At 33.8% G+C, this 12,996-nt stretch overlaps 1 protein-coding gene across 6 annotated transcripts in view; it reads right to left on the bottom strand.

Moving 5' to 3' along the window:
* Positions 1 to 12,996, bottom strand: part of LOC111085262 — a 22,242-nt gene that overhangs the window by 4,684 nt on the left and 4,562 nt on the right. For 2 of the 6 annotated variants that reach the window (XR_002610085.1, XR_002610087.1), the window contains exons 3-5: positions 8,187 to 8,407; positions 6,681 to 6,901; positions 32 to 2,803 (exon numbers count right to left, since the gene is read on the bottom strand). Coding sequence is in view for 1 of the 6 variants with exons in the window: in XM_022382991.1 (XP_022238699.1) it covers positions 2,378 to 2,803; positions 6,681 to 6,901; positions 8,187 to 8,407 (868 nt within the window). In the remaining 5 variants the exon portion in view is untranslated. Of the gene's footprint in view, positions 1 to 10; positions 2,804 to 6,680; positions 6,902 to 8,186; positions 8,408 to 12,996 lie in introns of those variants that run through there. The other 4 variants (XR_002610086.1, XR_002610088.1, XR_002610089.1 and 1 more) reach the window with 4 other exon arrangements.

Raw genomic sequence — 12,996 nt, 5'->3', positions numbered from 1 at the left:
TCTTAACAACTCTTTCTGACTTATTGTTAACCTGATCTATAAAACAAAGGAAATGTCTCAGACTATAACGTAGGCTCTTAACAATTCTTTCTGACTTATTGTTAACCTGATCTATAAAACAAAGGAAATGTCTGAGACTATAACGTAGGCTCTTAACAATTCTTTCTGACTTATTGTTAACCTGATTTATAAAAAACGAGGGAATGTCTGAGACTATAATGTAAGCTCTTAACAATTCTTTCTACTTATTGTTAACCTGATCTATAAAACAAAGGAAATGTCTGAGACTATAACGTAGGCTCTTAACAATTCTTTCTGACTTATTGTTAACCTGATCTATAAAACAAAGGAAATGTCTGAGACTATAACGTAGGCTCTTAACAATTCTTTCTGACTTATTGTTAACCTGATTTATAAAAAACGAGGGAATGTCTGAGACTATAATGTAGGCTCTTTACATTTCTGACTTATAGTTAACTTCGGTGTAGAAAAGAATGTAAGCTCTTAACGTAATGCAATTTTTAACCATTTCTACACTAATCACTAGGTTTCACATACATAGTAGCCCAAAAGCTAGTTGCTTCACACATCTCTTCTGTATGAAAAATATTTGAAGTGCAGCACCAATGCTTGTCGGTCCTTTGAAAGCCTGTTTGCTAAGCTTATGGACTCCTCGCATATTCTCGTACATTAATTTGTGTAAATCGGTGAGAATTGAAAAGAACTAGCATACAACTTTAGAAAGATAACTTTGAACAACTTTGTAGTAAATTATTTAAACAATTCCGTTAATGGAAGCTTCTGGTATTTTAACCAATGAGACATATCACACAGGCATAAGTTGTCTTAAAAGTAGTAAGTAAGAGGATACCATCAATGACAAAAACAATAAAATCTTATGCATTTCAGAGATCGAGATGTGAATCCATTAGCCAAAGGTCATATACATGCATAATCAAAACAAGTAGTAAATTTGGGTACAGTAATAGGTAATGAAAAACTAATCTTCGGCCATACAATTCTGACTACAAACAAAATATTTCCGGACAGATTACTGGCTTGGCTAAGAGTAACATTAATTTTTCGAGTAATGCTTACTTGAAGTACAGTTCTACTGACCAAACACACATTAAAGATTTGATTAAGAGACTCTTAAACAAAACTTGAGTTACAAAGGCAATAAGGGAATACTGCTTTATACACAACTTTAATAATATCTCATGGTTCTTGCCCTTTTTTGGCATCAAAAATTAAAAACAAAAACTAAACATTTAAATGAAAGTATGTTGGGGTGGAATATAAATGACTAAGGATTTTATTGGATCCAAATGGCTGCCAACCAGCGTTGTCTGGTGACATATTGGACAATAAAATATGGTATGAGAAAAACTGGATTCATAACATGTAACGTTTACAGAGTTGTCTATTGACATACTGAACAATAAAACATGGTATAAGAAAATCCGGTTTCATAACATAACTTGTGATGTTTAGTTTTTCTAAAATGAAAGGGGACTTCACACACTTGAACATTTGTTATAAGAATGAGTTGTTAAAATACAAGTATTCATACATATTGTTTTCCATGAAACCTCAAATTTTAATACATAGAAAGCACACTTGTTCAGTGACATGAAGCTTACTATTTTACAGTTTGTGTAGCTTGTTAAAGTCTTACATAGCTTGTCTGTGCATCTTGTTAAAGTCCTACATAACTTTTTTGTGTAGCTTGTTAAAGTCTTACACCATCTTTCTGTGTAGCTTGTTAAAGTCTTACACAATCTTTCTGTGTAGCTTGTTAAACAGGATTTCTCTAAGCTGTATGGCAAGGTGAAAAAGTCAAACGTAGTGCCATAACTATATTTACATTAATACATCTATGTCACAATGCTTACATGTTTTTTTTTTCAATGTTTAACTCCTTTCCTTTAACATCCCAATGCCAAGTATGTGAGCTACAAAACACAGTTTACATGTTAATCTTCAGCCAAGGAACCTTAAACAGCAAAGAATACTTTGGAAACAGATTTTTTTTACCTTTGTCTGTAAAATACTGAAGTAAAATTTTGTGCAAGCACATTAAATTATAACCACAGTTATAATGTGAACACATGCCAAGAACACCAAGTTCAAACTTTTGAGGACAGAGTTCTGGTTTGGACAGGTATAATAACATAACAAATGGAAGGATTCCCTTTATCCGAGATTTTATTTTATGGCTGAAATAACACGACATTTGTAAATCTCCGGCTGATGTAAGTTAAGAATAAATCTTCTACTTTCATTATTCAATACAAGTCAGGTGTCTAGCTGCTTTTTTCCTACTACCCTGTACCCTGTTTAATAAAGATTCCATTGCACTGTATCTTGACGCACTTCAATCTTTGTCACTGGGCATAATGTCTGATTCTTCCCCTTGTGGTGATTTGTTTCTCACGGCAAAACTTTCTACTTCAGACTCGGGAGTAAGAGGTTCAATTTCATTACCCTGGTTACTGGCCATGTGCAATGCTTTGGGCATATGATTTTCCTTCATTTGCATAACTTCCTGCTGTAATGTCACCAACTTTTCCTGAAGTGCTTTGTTTTGGCTTGCGATAGTATAATAATCTCTACAAAAGCAAAGTTTCACGTTTGCTTCCTTATAGCTTTGTTTACTCACATTCCTCTTATCAATTTTATTGTTTTCTCTTGGACTCTGGTATTGGGTTTTTAAAACCTGAAGCTCTTTATTTAAAATTCTGTTGATGGTTTGTAGTTCGATACGTTTTTCCATGTTGATACGTTTTTCTTTTTCAAACTCCTTGAGGGGAAAAAAGAGAAGAAAATTTCATATAAAATGTTATGTATGATTTTCAATTCCTATCCTTCTACTTACTATCATATCTTAAATATCTTATTTTAGCACAGTATATGGACTTATTTAAAAAATAAGTCACCTGGGCTAGCCAAATCTCACGAGATATTATTGGGTTTATGGCCGGGAATACTATAAATAGTGAGGCTACCCAACTGATGAGACACTGCATTCTAATCACTATCATAAAATATCAACGCTCTTTGTGGGGTTCAACCGCCCCCTCATGAGTCTAAGAGGCTCCAATGTCTGATCTAGCTTCCTAATTATCATCAGTTACTTCTAATTAGCACAAGAGGGCCAGTACCCGAAAATAAACCGCGTTAATAGTCCGTGGTAGCTGATCATGTAAGGGGGTATGGATACAATTTCAAACATGGCGCCACGGAATCCTTAAGAGGACCAGGAACACAGAATTATGCGACAGATTCGGGTTCAGCGATCCTGAAAACATACTTCTAGACCCTCGTCATGCCTATGGAATCTTCCGGGTGCGTTTTAGTTTCCTATAGTTAAGTAAAACACAATCTAATACCACATTTGAGTTCAACAACCCTAAAAACCAAATACTAGACCATCTTTATGCCTGGGTAACTTTCCGGGCATGTTTTAGGCCCACTTGATGGTGGTGGTATGGAAACGAAATATAGATAACGATTCCCCCGGGCCACCACGAGTCCGCCTGCCAAGTTTGGTCCTAGTAACTCCAAAACAAATAAATTCACACAAAGTGTGGATTAATAGAGGATTGTCATTATAAGTAACATAGTTTGAACACTATACTTAATTAACTGTGCTAACTATTAGGTATATGTATTTTTAATTCTGATCTACGTAAGTAGCTTATTTTGATCAGAAGTTAGTATTAGTTTCAACTATTATTAATACTGTATTTCTGTTACAAATCCTATAAACATATTATGATATATTAAGGTTGTTAAATGGTTGGTAAATATTAGAAATGCCTAGTAACATTAGTGTTAACGTACAAATAGCTAATTTAATTACAATTTTTACTTGCCTACGTATTTGTTTGTATTAGGTATACATACGAGAATGCTGATGTATGGGGTTTTGGGCACACTGATATACTTAAATCATAACAATAAATAGTTCACACACGTCCTTTATATTTCCTTGTAATGCTGTCGTTCTGTGGCTATGTACAGTATAGGAAATAGTTATGGAAGTTGCGAGTAAAATAAAATTTTAAAGGCAAATATTTTATCCTGTGAAAATGAACTGTAACAGTATATATGGTCATGTGTTGATAGTTTACAATGTAAATGGATGTCATCCAACCAATCAGAAAATGCCACACTGGCATAGAGTCTATAACAGTACAGGTGGTCATACTGTGCCCAGTAGTAGTATCAGTAGTAGTATTTAGTGATCAAAGATTCCATGTTTAAGTAGCAGCTGTATATAAAACCTATGAAGAAGTAGAAACATTAAACATTACAAAATTGATGTTAAGTATCTCAGAGTATGTTCTTTTTTTAGAGATAGATCAGTGGTTTCCAAACGGTGGTCTGCAACATGGTCTCAGGGATACCCTAGCATGTGTATAAATATTCTATTTAAAACTTCCCTGTTACTGGACAAAGCAATATTTTCCGTGTGAATTGCATTTATTGAAATAACTATTACTAAACAACGTTTATGCTTGAGATGTCTTTTCAAAGAACAATTTAGAATTAATATCGTTAGCAAGATCTGTACTTGACTGTCCCCTGCCTCGGGTGTTCAAAAACGTTTTAGTTTAAAACCAGCAAGACCTTAGACGCCCTGGACAAGGACCCCTAACTAATCATTCAATGTAAATTATAAATAATATGTATCTTACTGTTCCTATGAATACAGATGAGAATGCTACCTCTAGAACAGTAAGATACATATTAGCATAAATTGACCTCAATGGATGTGCAAAAATTTCGAAAAACGCTGCTGGGAAAACGTAACGAAACCCAAAGATTGAAATGGGCATCGAGCCATAAACAGTAGAATGAGCAAAACTGTATACATTTACTGTTTAAAGATTAATACAAGTTGGAATTGTTTGGAAACAATCAATGTCAGAAAAACCAAAACTTAAAAATGTGAAATAAAACTGGAGCCACAAACTACGGCCGGATATTACAAATGTTATGACCACTACACTACCGATCATGCGCAAAATGTTATTGTTATGCTATTTTTAACTGGCATGGTTAGCAGTAAGCGCGATATCTTTATATGTTTGATTTTGTAATTACTGGGAGCTAGCTCCACGTTGTACTCTGGTTTATATGTTTGTTCACTCTGACACCATTTAGGTTTCTTTCTTCGAATTGGATGCGTATCTGGGTCACTGCCCATTATTAATGTGAATGTATGCAATAAATACCTTAACAATAACCAGCTATCTTGACGGACTTTTCAATACAGATGGTACCGAATTATGTTTAAAGGACTTAAGATTTTTTTTTTGCAAACGATTTTTCCAAAATATATTTTTACTTACATAATAGCTAAAAAGTGCAAAATAAAGAATAAAATAGAAAGAAAAAGTACGTTTCGGGAAACTTCCGAGCTCCAACGAACAAATAATAAAGAAAAACCTTTTTTTTTTGTACAATATTCATATATTGTACCATCTTACTTTCAGCAATAATATCACAATCAGTACTCCAAAATTATATTTGTTCGCAACCCTGCAGTGATAGTTTGGTCAATGAAAAATAATGAAATAGTATCATAGTCAATGTATAACGTCTACAGAGAAGTATAATGGGGGGATCAGTGCAAGTTTGGGGCTGAATCTTAGGCAAACGCTTCGGTGGTATACTTAAAACTGATAGCGCCCTAACTTTTAACAAGCACATGCAGATTCTGAACCATCTTTCCATTGCATGAGGAACACTACTCATCGGGAAGGACGTTCGAGCAAGACTGATCCCCAGCATACAGTAAATGGGGTGAAACCATATCTTGCCGATATAGCAGCAAATGTAACACCTAAATCCATGACTTGGCCTGCACAAAGTTCTGATAAGAACATTCTTGAGGATGTATTGATTTATATAGAAACTTAGAAGATCAAAAGGCGACCAAACAACTTGGCTAAATCGAGAATAATGATTGGTACTTGAAGCAATATTGCGCAATCGTACAATATACTTTATGAGAGCATGAAAACAACGTGTAATGCTCTGTGTAAACAAAGGGATCACATACAAAATACTGCTACATTCTAAAACTTATTCACCATCTAGTTGTAAGTACTCATTATTTGTGACTTCTGTATGTTTATCGTTTGTGTGTCTTCATAATTATTTCCATTAATATTGATGAATGAAATGCGTTACATCTTGAGTCTATGTTAGTAGTCGTTTGATGCTTTATTTGTCATTTACTAGTGGTAAAAATTATTATTTATATATATTTTTTTTAGAAATATAAAAATGAAACGACATTTGAATTGTATACTGTTGTCCAGCTATTTAAATAATATATTTGAAATTGCAAATTCGGGGTGTTAAGATGCGTTAGTCTAACACAGGTGTAACATTTGGATGACCAGTTGTCAAGAACTTTAAATATGAATGACAACAGGTATCATAAAAATATTTCACCTTTTCACAAATTACGTAAGAAGAGTTTATACTTATAAAAGAGGATTGGAATATTAGATAATGGAGTATGCAATATTAGTTACACACTTATCATTATCGAGTAACAAATAACATTATTAACAATATTAAATCACAAAGCTGTTAGTTTGGCAGGTTGTGTGCTACCCTGTTACATATGGTTGAAACTAGAACTAGTTGACATCACAAACCTTTCTTTCATTTTGATGTTTCAAAGTGGTCTTAGCCAGATAATCACAGTACTTTAAGATGATGCTTTCAACTTTAGACATGATCTTCTCTTGTGCTTCTTCTTGCAGATGATAAATATGAACCAAGGAATTAAGTTGGTTTAGCTCTTTGCTCACATCTACACCTTCAGATGATGGTTGAATTTCACCAGACATTAAACGTCCTTCTCTCTCAATTTCCACTAAGACAAAATATTTAGATTTAAATTATGATATAAAAAAAAAAACAAAGAAATAACTGCTGCCATTAAAGTAACAACGCCTGTAGAGTAGTATATTACAACAATGTAGAAGTTTTTAAGTTATCAACTTCAGAGTTAAGATCAAGTGACTAGCATATGTTTAAAAGCTGTTAATAGTGTATTATACTGCCACCCCCTACATATCTGAACAATATATTTACTCATCACTAGCATAAATATATCAAAGTAGAACACTGCGTAAGACAACACAACACAAAAAATTTCTAATTTAAGAAGAACTACACAGTCATACTTCTCAGCTCAGTGACGTCTCTATGATGATTAATTTAGAAGAACTACACAGTCATACTTCTCAGCTCAGTGAAGTCTCTATGGTGATTAATTTAAGCAGAACTACACAGTCATACTTCTCAGCTTAGTGAAGTCTCTATGGTAATTAATTTAAGCAGAACTACACAGTCATGCTTCTCAGCTCAGTGAAGTCTCTATGGTGATTAATTTAAGAAGAACTACACAGTCATACTTCTCAGCTCAGCGAAGTCTCTAATGGTGATAAGTTTGCTGTTGTAGAAGATTATGATTCATACTTTCTAATTGTAAAATATAACGACATTGATTTCAATCCATGCAAACTGGAAGTAGACAGTTTTTGTCTATTATTATTATTATTATCCTTAATTAAGGCCTTTTGTTAATAATGGATATATAAGTATTTAAGTTGCTGCATCACACACGTTTTCTGGTGATATTGGCTTGTACAATATATTCTTTCTACAGAAATGAAGCAACCTAACAATGCAATAGTAATTCTAATAATATGAGTAAATACAAGTTCTACAGATACATCAACCCCCACAAATGCTTTAAGAAAGATTTAATAAGGTTGGATGCCACTAAGAAGAAGGCCACAACTCCAAGAACTGCAACATACATCTGTTACAATCATTTACGTGAGTCATTGAGATACTGATATAGTTAAGATTCTTCATTCCACTGATTTTTTTTTAAAAACAATAAAAAAAGGTTAAAAGCTTTCTGGAGCTACTTGGTATTTGCTACAACACTTTATATGGCCAATAACAATTATTTATCTCTCCATTTTCCCCCTCCTTCCCAAAAATATATATAGACTATATGTTTAACAATTCGCCCTAGAAAAATAATCAAGGATTTTATGATGCACAAAAAAAGTAAGAAACTGAAACGAAATGAATTACAATGAATGTAAAAACTTCCAAAATTCAGAGAGAGGGATTATACTTACATTTAATTGCTTTCAAACAGTTATTTCTTGACACCAAGTCTTCTGCTTCAACAAACGTAGCTGCTTGGGGTTTTTTGTACTCTGTCTGCTTCTGTAACTCACACCATTCAGGATTGCTATCCCACGATGGCTCTTGTTTGATTTTTTGTACCTTTCTTAGCACTTCCTTCTGAGAAGGGGTCACTGACTTAAAAAGTGTGACACTGTAGTTTTTCTGATAACTAAAGAAAAATTATAAAGTAATGATAAAGGACAATTCGTGAAATGGTAAACCAAGAAATATGAATAAGAAATAGTAATCTTCTAGGGATCTTCCCAACAGTTTAAACACAGTCTGAGAAGACAAAATATTCCCGAAAACATTTCACTCACAGCCGAGTTTAATTTCTCAAAACATTTTAGTTTTAAAGTTAACAGTCTCAATATAACATTCAGTAAGCTAATAACGATGACTTTCTCAATTCGCATGTCCTTTTTTTATGGGAGGCTTCATGCTTACAATAAGGTAATTATGTCAGATAATTATAATAATTTACTTTATTGAAGAATGAAAATCAAAGTAGACAAATGAAATATTGTATAAATAAATTTCCCCGTTTGCATTTGTTTGTTTCACAATTAAAAATACGTACGTGTATGAATGTATTCCACTGAAAAAATAAATCTAGAAAGGCACTCAAGGAATACATTATCCACCCTAAAGTGTTTTTAAATTTTGAAATAAACAATTTAAATTGTACAACAAACAATTTCTCTCCCTTAATAATGTAGGCATAAATATCCCTTTACTGCTTCAATACATTGTCATGTTTAACCGTTTTTTTATATACCTATTTGCTGTAATTATATAACAAAAGTCAGAAACAGCCTTAAGGCAAGCAAAGCTTAGCAAGCTGCCTAGGGCCACTCGTTATGGGGACCTGAAAGAACACCAAAACCATAGGTATGGACTGTTAAAGAACATACCACATCGTTCGGTAAAACAATTTCTGTCATTAAAAGTAATTCCAAGCACCAATAAGCTCGTTCCAAAATGTAATAGGTAATATGTTGTGAAATTGTTCTTAGCAGTCAGTCAAAATGTAGACTGAAAGGTAGTAAAAAATTAATGCTAGCAAACTTATCATTACTTAATTTCATTTTTTTGTTATTGCCCAATACTATGAGGGGCCCCACATTTTGTATCTTACCTAGGACCTCGCAGTGACAAAGGCCAGCACTGATGAACCTGCTGTATGACCTTGACCTATATTCACCAAAGGTTTAACAATCGACTCTTTGAGAACCGAAACTTTGAACCAAGTTTGATCAAAAACATATGAATTTTTTGGTTTTCTACTGTTCACACACAGTAATAAGTGAAAAAAACACCCTGGGCAATATTCATTAAAATATATAGTACCTGATGATGACAAAACCTTGTCGAAACGTTGTACATTTGCTGTTGAACTTATATTAAAGTTTTTCTTCATTACCCATTCAAGCCGTCTCCAAGCATCATTGAAAATATATGGTAGATACAGCTAATATGTATTAAAACATTTATTTAAAACACAAGACAAGTAACAAAGTTTCGACCAGCTTAAGTCATCATCAAGTTAAGAATGACTTTGAAACTGTGACCGTTATTGATCACGTGTCGTGAAGGGCAACAATAATGAATTGTATAAGATTGTAGAGAGCATTGTATATATTTTATTGTATTATTATATTGGTAGTCAGCAGTGCAATACCATACGTGAACACGCTTAATGAAATAATTAATAATAATAGTAATCCCTGTAGACTTCCACTAGAGCATAGGGCCCCAACAACACCTCGCCGACGGAAGTTGTTGTTGCAGTAATTTTTTAGCAGGTTGGTTTTTACGGGGCGGAGTTGCTACCCAACCCTCCTCCTTTCTCATCCTGGACTTGGGACCAGGTAATGGTGGTGGCATCCCTGCCGGGGAACGAACCCGGTACTTTTGGATTAGAAATCCAACGCGCTATCCACTGCGCGATAGGGACACAATGAAGTAATTAATATAGGTATAAAAGCTCTACAGTTTTTGGATTCACATCTGAAGAACACACACTTCGCTTTTTCAACCACATTAATTCCATACATCCAGATATTGAGTTCACCAGTAAATACGAAAAAGAAAACTAAGATCTTTGAACCTAAATATCACCAGATCAGATACACAGTTTAAAATAAAAATCCACAGAAAAATCAACCATACTCTACTGTGCATTCCCTGGGACTCGGCATATGAAACAAGAAAAAAAATCTCAACATCCTAAAAAGCCTAATAAACACAGCTACAAAACTTTGCTCACCTGACAACCTTAACGACGAAGTGAACCAATTAAAACAACGCTATATCAGCATGAATAAATTTCCTCCAAAAACTGTAGAAAAAATCTATACATATAATAATCAAATGTCTGCCTGTCTGCCACACTCTGTATCTACTGAATGGTTAACAGTAGCAAATGTATATATGTATATATATGTCAAAATCCTTATTTTCAGGAGTACATTACAGGAAAATAATTCATTTTTTTGCACCTCCTAAAATTTCATATTAGTATCAACATTGATCTGTCAGTCTTCATATGTGATGAACGGTCAATCTGAGAAACAATGATTGAGAACAAAAATATTTATTTTTGAGAGGGAGTTTAAAGTAACAAAACGGGACTTCCTCCATCAACTGATTGAAAGAAATATTTCAAAGATAGGAGCATGAACGGAAAAAACGCATAAAGACAGGAATGTGTTTGGGTATATATATTTGTTGTTGTTCTTTATATATATCGTGTCGGTATTTTATAAATGTATGATTTTAATGTACCATCTCGAATAAATTGATTTGAATTTATTATCTTCCCCTTGATACTTCTTATAGAAATGAAAACTCACTTCGGTGGTGGTCTTTTCTTGCACTCAGTAAAATGACAAAGAACTGTGGCATCTAGTGGAAAAATCCTCGCGGCTACTTAACGAACCTGGGTACTCTATTGTCCTGGATGAATTCATTGCATATAAACTCAAAAATTTTTGCCAAAGTGCATCGCAGTCAGCCTCCTTTGGTTAAAAACGAACTCAGTACAGTTTTCCTTGTTGAAATAACACATCGAATGAAAAAATACTGTTGTAAACGGCTCAAAAGAAAATCATATTGTATATACGCTCTGATCCAAGGGATTGGGTTGACTACACATTTTAAATTTATTAATAACTATTTTTAGGAAAATTGCCGTTGAATTGTCTCAACGTGCACTGCTAATTATACGCATAAACCTCGACCAAAAACACAACGGATAGCCAATCAACAATCCGAAAGTCAATGAAACACCTAACAACAAAACACTACACTGGTGCATGCGTTACATACCAAATATCAGTGACCAAATAATCAACATTTGGAAAAAACTTACAATCAAACATAACATCCCAGTAAACACTAAATTGAACCAAAACCAGGTACCAAAACAGAAACTATATTACGTAAATATTACTTTCAGAAATACAATGTTAATACGGTGTATAAAATACAAAGCAACAACTACCATGAATTTTGTATCTGAGAAACAAGCCGAAAAATATAAACCAGGTTCAGTGAACACAAAAAAACACCCTCATTGTAACTCAAGTAAAATCAATATTAACATAGAGAACACTAACATATTATACAGAGAAACAAATATATATAAACGAAAAATTAAAGCTCTTCTAGTAAAAGTACATAAACCTACATTAAACCAGCACCAAGGAACACTTCTATATCTACAAGTAAAGAAAAACCCTTTCAAAAATTGTAAGTAAATGGCTAGTATCAATCTTGCAAAAACAATGCAAACAGGATAGTAGGGATGGCACAGATAAGAATTAACATATAGAAATATACATAACTATTAAATCACAATTGAGTTTAATTTATCCTATTTGTGTCTGTTAATACACTGTGTGCCTGTGCTATTATGTAGGGATGATGCAAATACTGTCCCTACTATCTCGTTTGCATTAAATCAAACGCTGTAGCAGTTGAAAGTCTGTGTTAGTAGTAAAAGCCCCACTCTGGACACACGCGCTGATTAGCTGCCTCAGGGGAGGGGGAGATGGGGTGATGTCATCAAAGATGATGATGGCATAGTTCCAATTGTTACCGCAAGGGGCGCGCCGTTAGACAGACGGCCATGATGGATGAATATGTAATAGTACCACAAAGTAGAGAATGTGTTTCTAGGCCGCCATGATAGGCGTCCATGACTCATACAATACATGTCTCATCATATCGATAATCAGTCATTAATTAAATCATCTTAAAAAAGGACAGTTAACTCTAATTCATTAGTTAATTAATTCGTCCTTAAAAGCACTAATTAATTAGTTAATCCTAATAAGAACAGTGAACATTAATTGATAATTAAATCATCCTACCACAAAATAGAGAACGTGTTTTTATGCAGCCATGACAGGCGGCCATGACTCATACAATACATGTCTCATAATGTTGATAATTAATCATTTATAATTAAATCGTCGTAAAAAGGATACTTAACACTACTTCATTAAATTGTAATTAATTCATTAATTCATTTATAATTACATCAAGTCCTAAAAAGAACATTACATTTTCCTTATTATTTAGTTAGTCCTACAAGGACAATACAATAATTAAAGGCCCTGCATGGCCAGGTGGTGAGGGCGCTCGACTCGTAATCTGAGGGTCGCGGGTTCGAATCCCCATCCCACCAAACATGCTTGTCCTTTCAGCCGTGGGGGCGTTATAATGTGATGGCCAATCCCACTATTCGTTGGT

The sequence above is a fragment of the Limulus polyphemus genome, unplaced genomic scaffold (assembly GCF_000517525.1).
Source record: "Limulus polyphemus unplaced genomic scaffold, Limulus_polyphemus-2.1.2 Scaffold299, whole genome shotgun sequence".
NCBI lineage: Eukaryota > Metazoa > Arthropoda > Merostomata > Xiphosura > Limulidae > Limulus > Limulus polyphemus.
This window is presented reverse-complemented; position numbering and strand designations above follow the sequence as displayed.